This window comes from Ylistrum balloti, unplaced genomic scaffold (assembly GCF_031769215.1).
Source record: "Ylistrum balloti isolate Yb309-2 unplaced genomic scaffold, AGI_CSIRO_Ybal_v1 Utg369834, whole genome shotgun sequence".
NCBI classification, from domain to species: domain Eukaryota; kingdom Metazoa; phylum Mollusca; class Bivalvia; order Pectinida; family Pectinidae; genus Ylistrum; species Ylistrum balloti.
This window is the reverse complement of record NW_026781995.1, coordinates 146,646-167,611: the sequence shown is the minus strand read 5'-3', so window position 1 is coordinate 167,611 and position 20,966 is coordinate 146,646. Positions and strand designations below refer to the sequence as shown.

General features: G+C 36.8%; 1 protein-coding gene across 1 annotated transcript; it reads left to right on the top strand.

The window, feature by feature from the left end:
- Positions 1-1,490: 1,490 nt before the first annotated feature.
- Positions 1,491-11,922, top strand: LOC132545247 (calponin homology domain-containing protein DDB_G0272472-like). The gene is made up of 7 exons (XM_060208923.1): positions 1,491-1,516; positions 4,052-4,120; positions 4,306-4,389; positions 5,510-5,614; positions 5,920-6,018; positions 8,099-8,203; positions 11,820-11,922. The coding sequence occupies exons 1-7, from the start codon at positions 1,491-1,493 to the stop codon at positions 11,920-11,922; spliced, it is 591 nt and encodes a 196-aa protein (XP_060064906.1).
- The last annotated feature ends 9,044 nt before the right edge of the window (positions 11,923-20,966 follow it).

Here is a 20,966-nt window from a genome sequence, read left to right as displayed (position 1 = left end):
GAGTGCCGACACCTGTTAACCTCTACCCTAGTGAGTGTCGACACCTGTTAACCTCTACCCTTGTGTCGACACTTGTTAACCTCTACCCTAGTGAATGTCGACACCTGTTAACCTCTACACTAGTGAGTGCCGACACCTATTAACCTCTACCCTTGTGTCGACACCTGTTAACGTCTACCTTAGTGAGTGTCGACACCTGTTAACCTCTACCCTAGTGAATGTCGACACCTGTCAACCTCTACCCTAGTGAGTGCCGACACCTGTTAACATCTACCCTAGTGAGTGCCGACACCTGTTAACCTCTACCCTAGTGAGTGCCGACACCTGTTAACCTCTACCCTAGTGAGTGTCGACACCTGTTAACCTCTACCCTTGTGTCGACACTTGTCAACATCTACCCTAGTGAGTGCCGACACCTGTTAACATCTACCCAAATGAGTGCCGACACCTGTTAACCTCTACCCTAGTGAGTGTCGACACATGTTAACCTCTACCCTAGTGAGTGCCGACACCTGTTAACCTCTACCCTAGTGAGTGCCGACACCTATTAACCTCTACCCTAGTGAGTGTCGACACCTGTTAACCTCTACCCAAGTGAGTGCCGACACCTGTTAACCTCTACCCTAGTGAGTGTCGACACCTGTTAACCTCTACCCTAGTGAGTGCCGACACCTGTTAACATCTACCCTAGTGAGTGCCGACACCTGTTAACCTCTACCCTAGTGAGTGTCGACACCTGTTAACATCTACCCTAGTGAGTGCCGACACCTGTTAACCTCTACCCTAGTGAGTGTCGACACCTGTTAACCTCTACCCTAGTGAGTGTCGACACCTGTTACCCTCTACCCTAGTGAGTGCCGACACCTGTTAACCTCTACCCTTGTGTCGACACTTGTCAACCTCTACCCTAGTGAATGTCGACACCTGTTAACCTCTACCCTAGTGAGTGCCGACACCTGTTAACCTCTACCCTAGTGAGTGCCGACACCTGTTAACCTCTACCCAAGTGACGATGAGAGATTATATGGAGGACACCTATAAATCTGTCTTGTTTGATTAAAATTCAAGGTCCGACTGTAGGGTATTTTTATTTTTTTTTTTAATTATTTTGTTGATTTATAGACATAATTTTGTTGATTTGTTGTATCTTTGTTGTTGTTTTTTATCGTTTATCAAATCTATTTGCAAGATACAGAACACGGATTTAGATATAACTAAGTCCATTTTTATATAAACGTGTGGCCTTGTACGGTATGGTAGACGTCTGTAGTGTATTTTAGGGTTTTAATGACGTACCTGTCTGTAGAACACTTACCGTAAGAAAACAGGTTGTGTACTTGTATTTGTTGACGTGTTTTACCTGGGTACTTATAATCTATAGTCAGTACCGCGTGTGGTGTAGTACTTAGCCATGTCTTGACCAGGTACTGACATGTACCTCCGAAAGGATATTATTGTCTTGTTTTTGGGTTTATCGAATCAATGAGAGGATGTTCAACAGAAAGACATCTACACCGTAAGTATACTACCTGTATTGATTAAGTTGCATGTTGTATATACTTGCCAATATATATATATATATATATATATCGGTATATACCTGTAGTGGAATCGCCGGCCAGTTAGTTTGGATATTTCAGAACATTTCATTTGTGTTAATATGTCAACAGAATAGCAATTCTTACAGCAAAACTCACAGGAGATTCGAGGGTGATGTTTTGATGACTACACGGTCACCTACACCAGACAAATCACTGACTATTAGCGATAATCATAACATGACGTTACGGTGACTGGGGCTCGGGTAGGATGAACAGGGACATTGGACGACCTAATGGTGTTTACAGACAACTGATGATAATCGTACACATGTACCTGTTTACAATAGTTACAAGATGTTTTTGATGGAAAAAACTTGTCCCTAAAGATTGTATATTTTGTCATTAAGAAGCAGACAGGCCCTATAGACTTTTTAATGCACGACAAACTATTTATAACATTAAGACAAACGGACAGTTGCCTTTACGATAATCCTATTATTTGTGTATAGAAGTAAAAAGGAAATTAACAACTGCAATAAAAAGCTCTGAACTTTTAGAGGGTACAATATAATAAATAATGATTGTTAACTTTAAACTGTATTTAAAACTGACCATGTTGAACACGTTACCGTCACGTGCACATAGCACTGTTTAGTAATACATACATGTAGGAATAAATTTCTTAGTGACGTCTAACGTATTAGCAGGTTGCGTGAAAGTCAGATTACCAATGAGAGATTTAAATAATGTTATGGACAAGCTTGATTTTATCAGCACACAAATCAGTGTGGCCTATACTTTACCTGTATTAAGATATATATTAATGCATTATTTACGTTGTTTACTCTCTCAAGTGAACAGTATTTAAATAAAAATACGCGATCGATCGATGACGGTGCCAGTGTACTGAATAATCTGTAGTCAAATATCTAAACCCACAGTCATATATATAAAGCCTGCTTATATCAAAGCTTAATAGTTGATTATGAATCAAATAAAAGACGAAACTGTTTATACTGTAACGTTTCTGTCGTTGTTTAACCTCACTGCGTGGCGTGAGAGGCCACTGATATTACGAGGTACTTCTTGCAGCTCGAACTGGTTTCTCCAAAGTCGTTTAGAAGTATTTAAAACCCAGTATAACACTTAAAACTAGACAAACCCTTCATAAGTAAGTAAACCATACATCTACTTCGTTTTTACTATATAATTTGTTTGTATACAGGATATTCTCTCTATCGGCAATGGCGTCGCAATATGCTGATTTGTAAGTCGTAAGGAAAATGTCAATTCTTTGTGTATTGACTGTTGTTATTTTGAGACAGTCAACCGTGACTGAAACTAGTTTCATTAAAAATGAAAAGGAACTCAAGTTATTTATAGCAATCAGAAATTCCAATAACATTATCAAATAACTACAAATTCGGTAATCTACGATATCTTGAGCGCAAAGTTTACTGACAACTTCCATTGTATACAGTACCTTCGAAAATCTGACAGTGATTTCTGCCTTTCTGCGGCTTTTTCTGCAAAAATAACAGTATCATCTGTGTATAACAGAACTAGAACTTTCATGTATTCCGTTTAAATCACTTATAACAACACTATTTCCATTATGGGTATATATTATACTTCAAGCTAATTCAGAAAAATGACAAACAGAAAAGGGCACAGATTTTCACCTTGCTATACAACAGAATAACAGTAAAAGTATACGGAAACATAACCATTGTGATTCACACATGATATTTGGATACATTTGTACAATAAGATTAAAACATTTTTTTGAGATACCAGATTCTATAAGCTGAAGGCAGAGTCCAGATCGCCAGAACTGGTCAAAGGCTTTAGTAAAGTCTATAAACGTACGATAAAGTTTATTGTACGATTTCTTAACAGCACACAAAGTCAATAAATAGTCTGATACAGAGTATACTTTTTGAAACCAGTTTGTGTTTCTGATAAAATTTCGCTATTTTCAACAAAACATGTTAGACGAATGTTTAAGACAGTGGTGAACAGATTACCTATACAGCGAAGTACTGTAATGGAGGATTTGCAGGTAGACATGCATCCTCTCTTTTTGTATATCGGTATGAAAGCTCCGTTTGACCAAGAATCAGGAAAATACCGGAATCAAAGCTTTTGTTAAAACAACATACAAAGATAGCATCCTCGATATTCCAGGGATTACGATCACCTTCTACTCTGCACAGAGTAATAGTGATCGTAACCCCTGGAGTATTGAGGATGACAAAGGTAGCAAAATATTAATTGTTGATTTCATATATTCATTAAAAATTCCATCATGACCAGCCGATTTGCCACTTTTAAGAGATTTGACAGCAGAATGCATTTTCTTTTTATTTATTAAGACATCAAGCAAATCACTGATCGTACTTACAAAATCAAACGACTTCAGCTATCATTTCTTGGTCAGGTGACCCTCGTTTTCATGGTATAGTTTAATGAACAGCGTATACATATAATGAGTTAAGGATCTGTTGCAGGGACCCCCACCGGCTGTCACCGAACTACACAGCCAACCGGAGTGTCACGCCCAACAAGAATGACGACAAGTAAGTCATATTGTCAATGTATGAACAAACAAAACATTTGGAATTTCCATCGGCACTGTCTGTCAATCCACATACCCAGTGTCTTTCACTTACCCGTCAACAAACGTTCATGATCTTACCAGACATAAATCTATACTGATTTGTATCCATTTTACAAATAGTATGTATCCTTTTTTACACTGCAGATGGAATCAAGCACAACACGACCTGATGGTCAAGGTTGGCCAAATGGAGAAGGAGGTCAAGGCTCGAAAAGAGGCAGAAGAAAGGTAGCTATATTTAGGCCTATAAGGTCAACGTCGGGGTCAGCACGCTAATTTCACGTACATTATTATAAACTGATACTATGGATAAGATCCGAGTATTCACTGATGTTGTTATCACACACTTTAATAAAGTTAAGGATTGTCTAAATACATTCAGTTATAATTAGTGAATTCCGGGAATGTCCAAATTACTACACCGACACTTTTAACCGTTATGTCATCGGGTGGTAGTCTGTCAACGCCTGACAGTGATGATTTTCGTGTATCATATTGCTGTATAGCTAACTACAATAAACTATGAACTAAATATTAGTGCCAATATTTGAGACTGTGTGCGATGCTAAACTCAGCTACAAAAGGCCCGGATGATCGGGCTGAAACTGTCGTCCAAAGAGAACATTTTGATGTCGTATGTTCTTTAAAGATAACATTTGATATCGATCATATTAAAATTGTCAAACAAAATCAGGAGATCTTAAATCGACCAGGATATACTTGAATGGATCGCTGATCATCTGTGTAAAACAGAAAGAAATGGAAATATTTATATTTGAACATAACAGATGTTAAATGTAACACGGCGAGATTCTATATATTCTTTCTTCTCACCTTCTGCCTAAATCTGGGATTATAATTTACAGACAGTAGGGCCAGGAAATTAGTTTATACTCCTCAGCTTTCTGCCTAAATCTGTGGCTATAATTTACAGGCATTACAGCCAGGAGATTAGTTTATACTCCTCACCTTCTGCCTAAATCTGGGACTATAATTTACAAGCAGTAGAGCCAGGAGATTGGTTTATACTTCTCACCTTCTGCCTAAATCTGAGACTATAATTTACAGACAGTACAGCCAGGAGATTAGTTTATGCTCCTCAGCCTTCTGCCTAAATATGGGGCTATAATTTACAGACAGTACAGCCAGGAGATTAGTTTATGCTCCTCAGCCTTCTGCCTAAATCTGGGGCTATAATTTACAGACAGTAGAGCCAGGAGAATAGTTTATACTTTGAGTTCCATAGAAGCGGAATAGATACCATGAAGAGTAAATTCTGACAAATTATCTGGAACATCACACTGATTTGTATGTAGAACATCTAAAGTCACGTGGTATTGTATTTCAGGTACAAAGACACTCTCGTCAAAATGGAACGTCTTCAATTGGCTCTCCAGGAAAAAACCAGTCTACAGGAGTCTGAGGCACGTGAAAGGGAGATAGCCGAGGAAAGGTAACTACATGTATCTTAAACACTGTCAATTTGTCATGCTGTGTGGAAAGTACAATCAATGTGCTCCACGTGACGAAGTTGAATTCATTAACTAGTTTTACTGTATCTTAATCTATATAGGAAGATGTCTTCCACTTGTGTCTTTGTAAATCTTTTAACTTTCGCACAGTACTTAGTACTTAGTATAGACGTAATCAGTGATCAAGCCTTCTTACACTAATTCATCTCAGTGTTAAGGTAGACAATCGCCGCAAATCTATTAAGTATACCGAATTACAAACTTAAAATAATCAATACTTCCACAGGTGTGAAACGTTACGTATGACTATAGACAAGTTGGAGGAGTATCTCAGGAAGAAGAGCACGAACGAATACCCTAGGGTGGGAAAGTCGGAGACAGAAAGGTGAGTGTTAGATTGTACTACAGACAGATGAGTGGTAGATTGTACTACAGACAGGTGAGTGTACTACAGACAGGTGAGTGGTAGATTGTACTACAGACAGGTGAGTGTTAGATTGTACTACAGACAGGTGAGTGGTAGATTGTACTACAGACATGTGAGTGGTAGATTGTACTACAGACAGATGAGTGATAGATTGTACTACAGACAGGTGAGTGTACTACAGACAGGTGAGTGGTAGATTGTACTACAGACAGGTGAGTGTTAGATTGTACTACAGACAGGTGAGTGGTAGATTGTACTACAGACATGTGAGTGGTAGATTGTACTACAGACAGGTGAGTGATAGATTGTACTACAGACAGGTGAGTGGTAGATTGTACTACAGACAGGTGAGTTGTAGACTGTACTACAGACAGGTGAGTGTAGATTGTACTACACACAGGTGAGTGGTAGATTGCACTACAGACAGGTGAGTGGTAGATTGTACCACAGACAGGTGAGTGATAGATTGTACTACAGACAGGTGAGTGATAGATTGTACTACAGACAGGTGAGTTGTAGATTGTACTACAGACAGGTGAGTGGTAGATTGTACTACAGACAGGTGAGTGGTAGATTGTACTACAGACAGGTGAGTGTAGATTGTACTACAGACAAGTGAGTGGTAGAGTGTACTACAGACAGGGGAGTGGTAGATTGTACTACAGACAGGTGAGTGTAGATTGTACTACAGACAAGTGAGTGGTAGAGTGTACTACAGACAGGTGAGTGGTAGATTGTACTACAGACAGGTGAGTGGTAGATTGTACTACAGACAGGTGAGTGGTAGGTTGTACTACAGACATATGAATGGTAGATTGTACTACAGACAGGTGAGTGGTAGACTGTACTACAGACAGGTGAGTGGTAGATTGTACTACAGACAGGTGAGTGTAGATTTAACTACAGACAGGTGAGTGGTAGATTGTACTACAGGCAGGTGAGTGGTAGATTGTACTACAGACAGGTGAGTGGTAGATTGTACTACAGACAAGTGAGTGGTAGAGTGTACTACAGACAGACAGGTGAGTGGTAGATTGTACTACAGACAGGTGAGTGTAGATTGTACTACAGACAAGTGAGTGGTAGAGTGTACTACAGACAGGTGAGTGGTAGATTGTGCTACAGACAGGTGAGTGGTAGATTGTACTACAGACAGGTGAGTGTAGATTTAACTACAGACAGGTGAGTGGTAGATTGTACTACAGACAGGTGAGTTGTAGATTGTACTACAGACAGGTGAGTGGTAGGTTGTACTACAGACATATGAATGGTAGATTGTACTACAGACAGGTGAGTGGTAGACTGTACTACAGACAGGTGAGTGGTAGATTGTACTACAGACAGGTGAGTGTAGATTTAACTACAGACAGGTGAGTGGTAGATTGTACTACAGGCAGGTGAGTGGTAGATTGTACTACAGACAGGTGAGTGGTAGATTGTACTACAGACAGGTGAGTGTAGATTTAACTACAGACAGGTGAGTGTTAGATTGTACTACAGACAGGTGAGTTGTAGATTGTACTACAGACAGGTGAGTGGTAGATTGTACCACAGACAGGTGAGTGGTAGATTGTACTACAGACAGGTGAGTTGTAGATTGTACTACAGACAGGTGAGTGGTAGGTTGTACTACAGACATATGAATGGTAGATTGTACTACAGACAGGTGAGTGGTAGACTGTACTACAGACAGGTGAGTGTTAGGTTGTACTACAGACATATGAATGGTAGATTGTACTACAGACAGGTGAGTGGTAGACTGTACTACAGACAGACTACGCTGACTCCTTGTATTAGAGGAATGTACCGGTTCCTTGTGTTAGGGGAATGTACCGGCTCCTTGTACCGAAACCGTTAGGAAGTATCTATTGGTTGTAGAAAGCGTGGTGTTATTCAGACATAAACGTAAATCTTACCTATAAAGGCGCTAAATAACGAGAACAGATTCTAATCGCTAGCACGAGTATAGTTGGGAAACTGGTAGTATATGATTAACATCTAACAATATGTTTTTATTTTATATGTATATTTACTGCAGTGTAACGAAGTCCCTTGCCGATGTAATCAGTGTGGAAAATGAACTTAAGACGAAGACGAAGCAACTCGAGAAAGTGGACCTAGCAAGACGGAGATACAGGGCACGGTAGGTATATAATCAAACTCCGTATTATAGCAGTGTTAAACACGAGAAAGTGGACCTAGCAAGACGGAGATACAGGGCACGGTAGGTATATAATCAAACTCCGTATTATAGCAGTGTTAAACAACACGAGAAAGTGGACCTAGCAAGACGGAGATACAGGGCACGGTAGGTATATAATCAAACTCCGTATTATAGCAGTGTTAAACAACTCGAGAAAGTGGACCTAGCAAGACGGAGATACAGGGCACGGTAGGTATATAATCAAACTCCGTATTATAGCAGTGTTAAACAACACGAGAAAGTGGACCTAGCAAGACGGAGATACAGGGCTCCGTATTATAGCAGTGTTAAACAAATCACTGTGCGTTATATTCAATATTGTATTGTCAATGGAATGTGTTCCACAAAGGTTTAAGGAGGGAATAGTAATACCAATTTTCAAAGGTGAGAATAAAAATCCGTCAGACCCAACAAGTTACCGCGGAATAACTCTGACATCTTCCATCGGTAAGTTATTTGAAAAAGTACTTCTGGAAAGGATAGAGAAATGGATTATACACAACAAAGTTGATTTTCCACATTCTCTACAGTTTGGATTTAGAAAAAACATGGGGGCTAGCAATCTTCACGTTAAAAGAAATAGTATCCTTTTATACCGAAAGGAAATCATCGCTCTACATCGCTTTTTTAGATAACAGAAGGCGTTTGACAGGGTATGGCTATAAAATATATGAACTTGGTATTGTGGAAAATTATCTTCAGCTCTTACATGCAAACAAAAGTATGTGTTAGACTAAAGGGAGAACTAAGCGACTTCGACACGTGACGCGCGGTGTCGGTCCTATGTTTAAACTGTATATTGACGGATTGATGAAGGCTATATGTGGAACAAACTGTGGCATAAACATTGTGGATATATACCTGGTATCTTACTTGCTGATGACACCTGTCTGATATCCTCTAGTAAGAACGGCTTACAAAACTTAATCGAAATTTCAAGAATGTATGCCTTTAAATGGCAATTGAAATATAACGCGTCCAAGAGTGCTATCATCGTATTCAATAACCGAAATCAGTCTGCAAAATATGACTTTTCTATGGGAGGAAATACAATAGAAACAAAGGAGAGTGTGATATACGCAGGAACTGTCATATCTAATACTAATCCTGTAAATAAATGCCTGGACAGGGTTTGTCACAAACTACAAAGATCATTTCATTCTCTTCGAGATATGGGTCTTCGTGTTAATCCGATAGCGTCTTCTCTTGTCTGGAAACGTGTCATCTTACCCGCTGGCATGTATGCGTGTGAGACTTGGGGAGAAGTAGAGAAGTTTGGACAAACTTGAGGTAACCCAGCGGAAGTGCTGTCGAATCCTTCAAGGATTTGACAAAAGTTCCCCGCCATTGAAACCCTTGGTATTTGTAGGCTAAAACATTACATAGATAAGTACCGATTATTGTTTTTTGGAAGACTGTGTTTGACAGATTTCACCAAAATACACAAACAGTTGTTTAATTTTAACATTGGAATATTGCTTATTTTTGGATGAATGCACGGATATCTTTCGAACACTGATTACTACGGTTTATAGATACGGACTTGAAGAATATCTGAATAGTTTTATCAAATACGGCTGCTTTCCTACTAAAATTGCTTGGAAATATATTGTGAACAAAACAGTATCTGAGATAACTTGAATGGAAACAGCGTATGTTAAGGTATAAACCATACATCCAAGAATCGCCCCGCACAAACTCTGGTTGCTGTGTTTTGAATTAGATGATATGTGCAGAGAATTTGGATTTCTTGTGAAACTTGGAGCACTACCTATCACAAAATGTATCTGTGAAAGCAAAATGTGGATGATATTGTGAAACATCTAGTAATCGACTGTCGTATATATTTTGATGAAAGAGATAGACTACAAACAAGTATTGTAAATTTACTTCCGGTTGTACAGAGTGTATATTGAATGATGATGATAGGCTTATAAACTTCCTTCTTGGGGGAGATGATGATATGTTGGAAGTTAGTCAACACTGGAAGATGCTAATGTTATATAAAATGAAACCAGCGCTAGTGCATTGGCTACACCGCCTGTAGTGTAATTCAGTAATATTTAACAAAATTGCAAAATTTCTAACCTCATAGACTAAAACAATGAACAGTTAAATGTCAGATATACTTTCCTTCTGGAGATCACAACATATTAAATTATGTCCATGTATATTTATATTATCGTTTATGTTTTGAATTGATCTTCATGCGTTGGAGGAAATAAAGAAATTCAATTCAATTCAATTCAATTATAATCAAACTCCGTATTATAGCAGTGTTAAACAACACGAGAAAGTGGACCTAGCAAGACGGAGATACAGGGCACGGTAGGTATATAATCAAACTCCGTATTATAGCAGTGTTAAACAACTCGAGAAAGTGGACCTAGCAAGACGGAGATACAGGGCTGTGCAGTTTTTGTTTATAATAAACTCCGTATTATAGCAGTGTTAAACACGAGAAAGTGGACCTAGCAAGACGGAGATACAGGGCACGGTAGGTATATAATCAAACTCCGTATTATAGGTGTTAAACAACACGAGAAAGTGGAGCAAGACGGAGATACAGGGCACGGTAGGTATATAATCAAACTCCGTATTATAGCAGTGTTAAACAACACGAGAAAGTGGACCTAGCAAGACGGAGATACAGGGCACGGTAGGTATATAATCAAACTCCGTATTATAGCAGTGTTAAACAACACGAGAAAGTGGACCTAGCAAGACGGAGATACAGGGCACGGTAGGTATATAATCAAACTCCGTATTATAGCAGTGTTAAACAACACGAGAAAGTGGACCTAGCAAGACGGAGATACAGGGCACGGTAGGTATATAATCAAACTCCGTATTATAGCAGTGTTAAACAACACGAGAAAGTGGACCTAGCAAGACGGAGATACAGGGCACGGTAGGTACATAATCAAACTCCGTATTATAGCAGTGTTAGACAACTCGAGAAAGTGGACCTAGCAAGACGGAGATACAGGGCACGGTAGGTATATAATCAAACTCCGTATTATAGCAGTGTTAGATAACATGAGAAAGTGGACCTAACAAGACGGAGATACAGGGCACGGTAGTTACATAATCAAACTCCGTATTATAGCAGTGTTAAACAACACGAGAAAGTGGACCTAACAAGACGGAGATACAGGGCACGGTAGGTATATAATCAAACTCCGTATTATAGCAGTGTTAAACAACACGAGAAAGTGGACCTAGCAAGACGGAGATACAAGGCACGGTAGGTATATAATCAAACTCCGTATTATAGCAGTGTTAGATAACATGAGAAAGTAGACCTAACAAGACGGAGATACAGGGCACGGTAGTTACATAATCAAACTCCGTATTATAGCAGTGTTAAACAACACGAGAAAGTGGACCTAACAAGACGGAGGTACAAGGCACGGTAGGTACAACATGCTCAGCCAGCCTGATTGAATGATTTGTTGGACCAATAGGGATCGGTCTTACGGAAGGATCAAGATCATAACCAACTCTCCTCGTATATATTGTCGGTACTTTATATCTGCTATTGATATTGTTTTAGGTGTAAACAACTTCAGAACAAGCTTTTAGACAAGGGAGTTGTGATGGACGACGGTTGGAAATCAGACGAGGAGGACGAAATTGCGGAGGAGCTCGATTTCTAGGGCCGGAAGTGAAAAAATTTGGCAACGCCGGCGAAGCCGTGCGTCGTGAGCGCGATTTACACGTTTCACAAAAGTCACCTCTGGGACAAACCAGTAGTTGTATGGACAAACGAATTTATGAGAGAGGCAGTGTGAAAGTCATATAATTACTGTATCTATTTTCAATGATGGAAAAGAAATAATGGAGTTCGTTTCATATCTTACGAGAATAATACACCTTTGTTGTTCCAAGCTTTTCAATAAGACCGGAAATAATATGTGATATGGAAACAGCAAGACTATTTACTGTGGATACCAAAGTGTTAGAAGTAATTATCTATAGTATCCGCTCTGAGCTCTGTTATAGTGACGTCATATCCTGTGCTGTATATAATTTTGATATATCTCTGAGCTCTGTTATAGTGACGTCATAACCTGTACTGCAATCATATAGATATATCTCTGAGCTATGTTATAGTGACGTCATATCCTGTACTGTATATCATTTTGATATATCGCTGAGCTCTGTTATAGTGACGCCATATCCTGTACTGGATATAATTTTGATATATCTACGATTGTCCGATGTAACGAAATTTTCATCAAATTTTAACCGTCGATATTATGATGATGTGCTGCAAATAAGATGCCTTGTACAGTCGGGATGGTTTTTGTTCAATGTCAGGTTTCGCTGTAATATTTGTATCGATCTGTCGAAAAGTCCTAATACTTTTATGTCCTGTAATGTTCGGCGTGTTTGATTGCACTATGTCCAATACTGTTCAATGTATTGTAATGAATTGATGTCGTGTTTCGTTCAATGTATTTTGATAAACTGATGTCTTGTTTTGTTCAATGTATGTTAATGAATTGATGTCCTGTTTTGTTCAATATATTTTAATGAATTGATGTCCTGTTTTTTTTTCATGCTGTCTTGTTTTGTTCGATGTTGTGAAATGAATTTACTTCATTCCTTGCCTGGTGCTTTCATACCATGTTTTCCGAGATACTCTTGTAACTTACTCTGTGAAGCTTAATGATAAGTTGAGGTAAAATTCTAAATATTGTTTAAAAGAAACCTGTTAGAAGAGTATCACACAAAATTCTCTAAGAGATGTAGATGAAATCGACTACGTTTATTTAGTAACATGTATAATATTCCCTATGCTGTTTATACTGTGTTGAAATGCTATGTTTAATTGATATACAATTTTCATAATTTTTTTCTGTCGATGAATCAATTCCACTTTCTGTATAGAAATCAACACCATGAATTCAATCGATGATGCTTGTATGAAGTACCTGTGACGGAGTTTTGTACATTACATAATAAGTTTACATCACGTGTAAAATACATCGACATCCAATGTAAGAATACCATAATGTTCTCGATATGTCATGTTAATTATCCATTGAGATAACGAAGCGCTGAACCTCGATTTACTTCCGTTTATTTTATGGTGTATATAGTGAAGTAAAATTCAACCAACTACAGCGAAAAGCATGTACTGCGGTAATCAATATCTACACACTGTATAAATACATGTATACAGATGTAAACAATAATTGCACAGTGTATAAATACATGTATACAGATGTAAACAATAATTACACAATGTATAAATACATGTATACAGATGTAAACAATAATTACACAATGTATAAATACATGTATACAGATGTAAACAATAATTACACAATGTATAAATACATGTATACAGATGTAGACAATAATTACACACAGTGTATAAATACATGTATACAGATGTAGACAATAATTACACAATGTATAAATACATGTATACAGATGTAGACAATAATTACACAGTGTATAAATACATGTATACAGATGTAAACAATAATTACACAGTGTATAAATACATGTATACAGATGTAAACAATAATTACACAGTGTATAAATACATGTATACAGATGTAAACAATAATTACACAGTGTATAAATACATGTATACAGATGTAAACAATAATTACACAATGTATAAATACATGTATACAGATGTAAACAATAATTACACAGTGTATAAATACATGTATACAGATGTAAACAATAATTACACAGTGTATAAATACATGTATACAGATGTAAACAATAATTACACACAGTGTATAAATACATGTATACAGATGTAAACAATAATTACAGTGTAAAATACATGTATACAGATGTAAACAATAATTACACACAGTGTATAAATACATGTATACAGATGTAAACAATAATTACACAGTGTATAAATACATGTATACAGATGTAGACAATAATTACACATAGTGTATAAATACATGTATACAGATGTAAACAATAATTACACACAGTGTATAAATACATGTATACAGATGTAAACAATAATTACACAGTGTATAAATATATGTATACAGATGTAGACAATAATTACACACAGTGTATAAATACATGTATACAGATGTAAACAATAATTACACAGTGTATAAATACATGTATACAGATGTAAACAATAATTACACAGTGTATAAATACATGTATACAGATGTAAACAATAATTACACAGTGTATAAATACATGTATACAGATGTAAACAATAATTACACAGTGTATAAATACATGTATACAGATGTAGACAATATACACACAGTGTATAAATACATGTATACAGATGTAGACAATAATTACACACAGTGTATAAATACATGTATACAGATGTAAACAATAATTACACAGTGTATAAATACATGTATACAGATGTAAACAATAATTACACAGTGTATAAATACATGTATACAGATGTAAACAATAATTACACAGTGTATAAATACATGTATACAGATGTTAACAATAATTACAGTGTATAAATACATGTATACAGATGTAAACAATAATTACACAGTGTATAAATACAGATGAAATCATTGACAAAACTACAAGTCCTGTATCAGTACATCTACAAGACACAATAATATGTAAATATGATATTAAATTAGTGAGCAATCATTGCCTTCATTTGAATGAAATTCCACGCATCAACAATAACAGAATGTGTGTGTTTTGTTTTCACTTACTGGAGTATACAAGTCACACCCAACCTGCACCGAATAACTTTTGGGAAGACATGCAAATGCAATTCAATATTTCATCGACTCCAGATGTGTCATTTTATGGGTTTTTTGTTTTCCGATTTAGGTTTTTTCCCTATTTTAATATCCACTTCTATCCTCCTTGTCGAGTGATTAATGCATATTTTGACAACAGATAGTCTTATGGAGATACTGAATAGAGAAATCGTAACCACTCAATCGGACCCCCTCCTACTAGTTATCATTGTTCCATCTCAGATAGGTACGAAATATGTATTTACTCTTGGTTTTGTTACATTGATGTAGTTCATTTACTAGAATGCTTTTGTTAAGACACACATTTATACAACAATTATGTTTAACAAATACAAAATGAAGAAAATACAGTAGTGAGATGACTCTGACGAATTAGCAAGCTCGCATGTTAATCCTACCCCGTTAAAAGTGGGAGGAATTATTTTTTGGTTGCGTTAGGAATATTGTTTTGATATTTTTCAACACTGTTTACCGATTTATGAAAAATATTCACATTGGAAAAAAAGTTGATTTGGGGTCCAGCTGAGCGTCGAACCTCTTTACCAATTTTCCCTTCAGATACCTCTCATGGAAAATATTTTCCCGCACTTTTTTGTCACGTGGCTATGAGATTTTCGGAAGGTTTCGTTTCTGTATACCACAACTAACGTAAGTGCTCTTGCATCCGAAAGTATTGTTATGTTATTGCAGCTCAGGGACGATTCCTCTCGTGAGCACTCAAGACTTTGATGATATAGTTTTGGCAAAGTGTCACGTTGATCAGCATTGATAATCGTATTCTTGGAATCAGAAGGAAGCCATTAAACACATTTCACACGCGAAAAAGCGTTTGATCATGCCGCCGAGGAAGAAGAGAGGGTCGGCAGCCCTTGCCGCCGACGAAAATTCACCACAGAAGAAGCCGAAGAAGAGCAAAGAGGAGCACGCAGGAGGCCAGATGAGGATCGCAATCGAACACTGGTACGGAAATGTCGTTGATATAGAACTCTATATTGAGATGTTTTAGATATTTTACGTACAACAGATTTACTATTAGATAAATCTTCCGAGAATGAAGAATGAATGGTGGGGCCCCAAGACAGGGACTAGAGCAATCTATTATAAATTATTTATAGAATGCAGACCATCTCAAAACATTTCATAGTACCGAAGTTCTAGCGTTCATCCCCACTAGACCTATATAAATAGTTTATATAACTGAATTGATTTAGAGAAGAAAGATAACTCTCGTACCTACCACACCTACATCTCTAACAATCCATGTGCATACATCCGTGATCCCGTGACAATAGCAATCGGTCTGTACATTGATGAATGACCACATTATTTTAAATCTTTTCCCAACTTACACAACAAAATGTCACCGAATATGTATATGTTGATGCATATTTATGATGTTTGCGAATATTTGAAGAATGATAATTGTTTAAAAGTCTACACCATAATTTTGATTGATCAACTATAACAAGATTATAAAATCAATAATGACTGAATTTATCTTGAGAATGAGTGAAAGTAGAAATTAAGGAAATATAGATAAAAGAATTGTATAAATATTATTGAAGTCAACATCATTTCTTTTTAAATTTGATTAAAAGAGAGTTTTCTTAACAGATTAGACTTCATGGTACCACACAGGACATTGATATTGTTCTGTGTTATATAATGAATGTTGTAATGAGCAGCACATATGAGTGAGCTTATTGCCGGGTAGATATAGAAGGTATGATTCACAGCTGTTAGTGGCAATGATGTTGATAATTTATAAAAATAAGAAAGGGAAAAACAAAAGACTTTTTTTTTCAGGTGACATTGTATAGGACTAATTGAAATACAATTTCTGATTCAGTAAATCCTGACAGGTGTACAAACGCAGAGCTGTCGCCTTGGCTGAAGACCTGCGTGAATCATTTGGGGCAGACCTACAGGTGGATTACAACCCGGACAAACCAAGACGAGGAGCTTTTGAATGCACTTTATTCAAAGAAGATAACTCTGGTAAAGTAATGCTGTAAAATTTCTTGGTTTACTAAATTTCTGCCACTTCAGCCCCATTCTGCAGTGCAAGCCATGCTTGTTACTACATATCAAGGCTTAATTTTGGGGTGTATACAAGTTTTGTTTTACCTCATAAAAGTATAATTTCTGTGGATGGATAAAATATTTAATATTTTATTTTTTGAATATGTATATACCCACAGAAATGCACTGCTTAGCAAATGTTGCATTGTCATTGTTCTAATATAGCAGTAGTTCTTATTAATAACTAGTCAATTATTATTGTGTATTGTTTTTTCAGAAGTCCTGGTTTGGACAGGTCTCAAGAAAGGTCCACCAAGAAAATTGAAGTTTCCAGAGTCAGAAGAAATTGTTAAAGAAATAAAAAAAGCTTTGAAGTAAATTTTTCATTTGTTCAGAATCACATTACAAATTTAACATTTTGCTGTTATAATATATAATATAAGAGTAAGAGGTATGTTAACTTGACTTAAATTTGTTGGTGTTTATGACGACTCCTTTCCAAGTATATATGACGGATGTGTACGGAAGGGAGGTAACTCCTGTACACAATCCTGATGCTTTTCACTTTTGAAAGAGTGTAATTTACACACATAGTTATGTCAAGTTAATAGCCTATATATATAAAAAAGACTTTTTGGATGAATTACTGATGTAAAGGCTGTTTTAATCATGAATCAAAGTTCCCTAAACAGACCCACTAAATCTGATAAACCAGCATTGCTTCCACTGACAGTACAATACTTACTGATGTTTCATGACAATGATTTTTTCACCCAAATATTAAGTTTCGATGTAGGCATCTTGAAAATAAAAGGAAAGAGAAAAAAATTATGTGTACAAAGATAGACGGCATTGTTGTGTGAAAGATTCAGGGTGTGAATTGATAGATTTACATCAGCTTTAGTATTGCCATGCTTACGTTCCATGTGTGTTGATTGAAGGACATCTACAACCTAAAAAGGGTACTGTCCCCTGCAACATACAGCCTTTTAAGTTTTCCTTCTAAAGACCTAGTCATCAAGTAAATCAGCTGTTATGTCAACTTCATCATTAGGTTTACTTCTTCAAAAGTTTCATGTCTTAACACATTTTACCAATAACTTTTCTAGTACATCATTTAATACAGAAAGTAGATAATTTTCTCACAATTTAGAACAATCTGACAATGCCTGTAATGAGAATCACGACAATTATAGGTAGAAATACTGGTGAGACCATCATTACTACTTTTCATGACCAATGATTTATCACTAAACTTATGTAATTGTATCTCATTAAGTTCTGAATTTTCAGTCCTTGATCTGAAGCACTTTGGGAGAAACAGCTTTTCAAATTATTCCAAATATGTAGCTTTGATATATATATTAAAGATAACAATCAAAAATCTTCAGGGCAGGTTTGCAGACATATTCCCTTATATATGTCACAGATAACCTTTGAAATTTGTCGTAGAATCAAGGTAAGATCTTGGTCATCAGTCAAAGGACAAGAAATCATTACAACTGTAAATTCTTTAATCCTGTTGCCTATCTGGAGCTGAGCATTTATTTGATAAAAGGATAACTCTGCTTGTATCAAGGTTAAAAGTGCGAGTTTTTAAAATGTCTGTTTGTTTAGTTTTCTTGTTTTTGTTATTTTTTAATAGAAAGTACATTAGGTAGAAATGATTCACCAGTGTACTTTGATATCCTCCTGTATGTAATGATGGGATGTCGCTCGATCCAAATTGCTTCTAAAATCTTGTGGTTTTTTTTTGTTATTACATTATATATTTGTAGAGAGGTGGAAACAAAACATTTTTAACTGACATAGAAATATCACGTGGTGCAGTACAAACTTATGCATTAAAGTATATGGTTTGTTGGAATATTTTACTGTTCAGTAATACAATGTTTCAGTTGATAGAATTTAGTTTTTAGATTGAAAAGATTTTCCTTGATGGAACGTAGAATTATGGTTTTTAGCTGTTGATAAAATGTAGATTGATGAGATGTAGAATTATTGTTTGTAGCTGTCAGTAGAATGTGGATTGATGAGATGTAGAATTATTGTTTGTAGCTGTCAGTAGAATGTGGATTGATGAGATATAGAATTATTGTTTGTAGCTGTCAGTAGAATGTGGATTGATGAGATGTAGAATTATTTTTTGTAGCTGTCAGTAGAATGTGGATTGATGAGATGTAGAATTATTTTTTGTAGCTGTCGGTAGAATGTGGATTGATGAGATGTAGAATTATTTTTTGTAGCTGTCAGTAGAATGTGGATTGATGAGATGTAGAATTATTGTTTGTAGCTGTCAGTAGAATGTGGATTGATGAGATATAGAATTATTGTTTGTAGCTGTCAGTAGAATGTGGATTAAGGAGATATAGAATTATTTTTTGTAGCTGTCGGTAGAATGTAGATTAAGGAGATAAAGAATTATTGTTTGTAGCTGTCGGTAGAATGTGGATTGATGAGATGTAGAATTATTGTTTGTAGCTGTTGATAAAATTTGTAGTTACATATGTAGATTGACATGATGCTGATTTATACTGTCCAGCAACATGTTGATGGAATGTTGATTTACAGTGTTTGTAGACTTATTTTACAGCTTTTGGTATTAGATTAGAGACATTGCTATTAGACATTGCTATTAGACATTGCTATTAGATACCACCCCATGTGTTCAGGTAATAATCAAATGTCCGAGTGTGAATGTATGAATAAAGGAGAAGTAAAATGGTTGAAATATGTGATGGTATGAAATAGGAATATGTGAGTTTAATTATTTTATTTTCTAACCTTACAGGTACCTAATATTTTTTATATCCAGTCTGCAGTTTTAACAATACTACCAAGATTGCTTGCTATATCTGTGCCCTACAGGCGGGCGTCCACCTGTGTTTATAAGATTGCTATATCTGTGCCCCACAGGCGGGCGTCCACCTGTATTTATAAGATTGCTATATCTGTGCCCTACAGGCTGGCGTCCACCTGTGTTTATAAGATATCTGTGCCCTACAGGCGGGCGTCCACCTGTGTTTATAAGATTGCTATATCTGTGCCCTACAGGCTGGTGTCCACCTATTTATATGATTGCTATATCTGTGCCCTACAGGCTGGCATCCACCTGTGTTTATAAGATTGCTATATTTGTGCCCTACAGGCGGGCGTCCACCTGTGTTTATAAGATTGCTATATCTGTGCCCTACAGGCGGGCGTCCACCTGTGTTTATAAGATTGCTATATCTGTGCCCTACAGGCTGGCGTCCACCTGTGTTTATAAGATTGCCATATCTGTGCCCTACAGGCGGGCGTCCACCTGTGTTTATAAGATTGCTATATCTGTGCCCTACAGGCGGGCGTCCACCTGTATTTATAAGATTGCTATATCTGTGCCCTACAGGCTGGCGTCCACCTGTGTTTATAAGATTGCTATATTTGTGCCCTTCAGGCGGGCGTCCACCTGTGTTTATAAGATTGCTATATCTGTGCCCTACAGGCGGGCGTCCACCTGTGTTTATAAGATTGCTATATCTGTGCCCTACAGGCGGGCGTCCACCTGTGTTTATAAGATTGCTATATCTGTGCCCCACAGGCGGGCATCCACCTGTGTTTATAAGATTGCTATATCTGTGCCCTACAGGCGGGCATCCACCTGTGTTTATAAGATTGCTATATTTGTGCCCCACAGGCAGGCGTATCTACTACTATTTAGTCATGATTGTGTCTACATATAGTTATTATGTTACCCTTTCTACCACAAGTTATACATGAAACATTTTGGAACCTACATCTTTTCACAACATGCCACTATTCTCCACAGTCTTGACATTTGTCCATTCAAGTCCGTCCATTTATGATGGGAATAGAATCTTCTATTTTGAGACTTTGAGCTTGTTGTCGTAGTCCTTACTTTATATCTCCCAGTATCCACAACTTCTCAAAACAAA

What these genes read in the sequence shown, in the direction of transcription:
- LOC132545247 (XM_060208923.1), top strand. Translation starts at nt 1,491, where the DNA reads ATGTTCAACAGAAAGACATCTACACC. An exon ending in CCCAACAAGAATGACGACAA is followed by an intron (nt 4,121 to 4,305) that starts GTAAGTCATATT and finishes TTTACACTGCAG; the next exon opens with ATGGAATCAAGCACAACACG. An exon ending in AGGGAGATAGCCGAGGAAAG is followed by an intron (nt 5,615 to 5,919) that starts GTAACTACATGT and finishes ATACTTCCACAG; the next exon opens with GTGTGAAACGTTACGTATGA.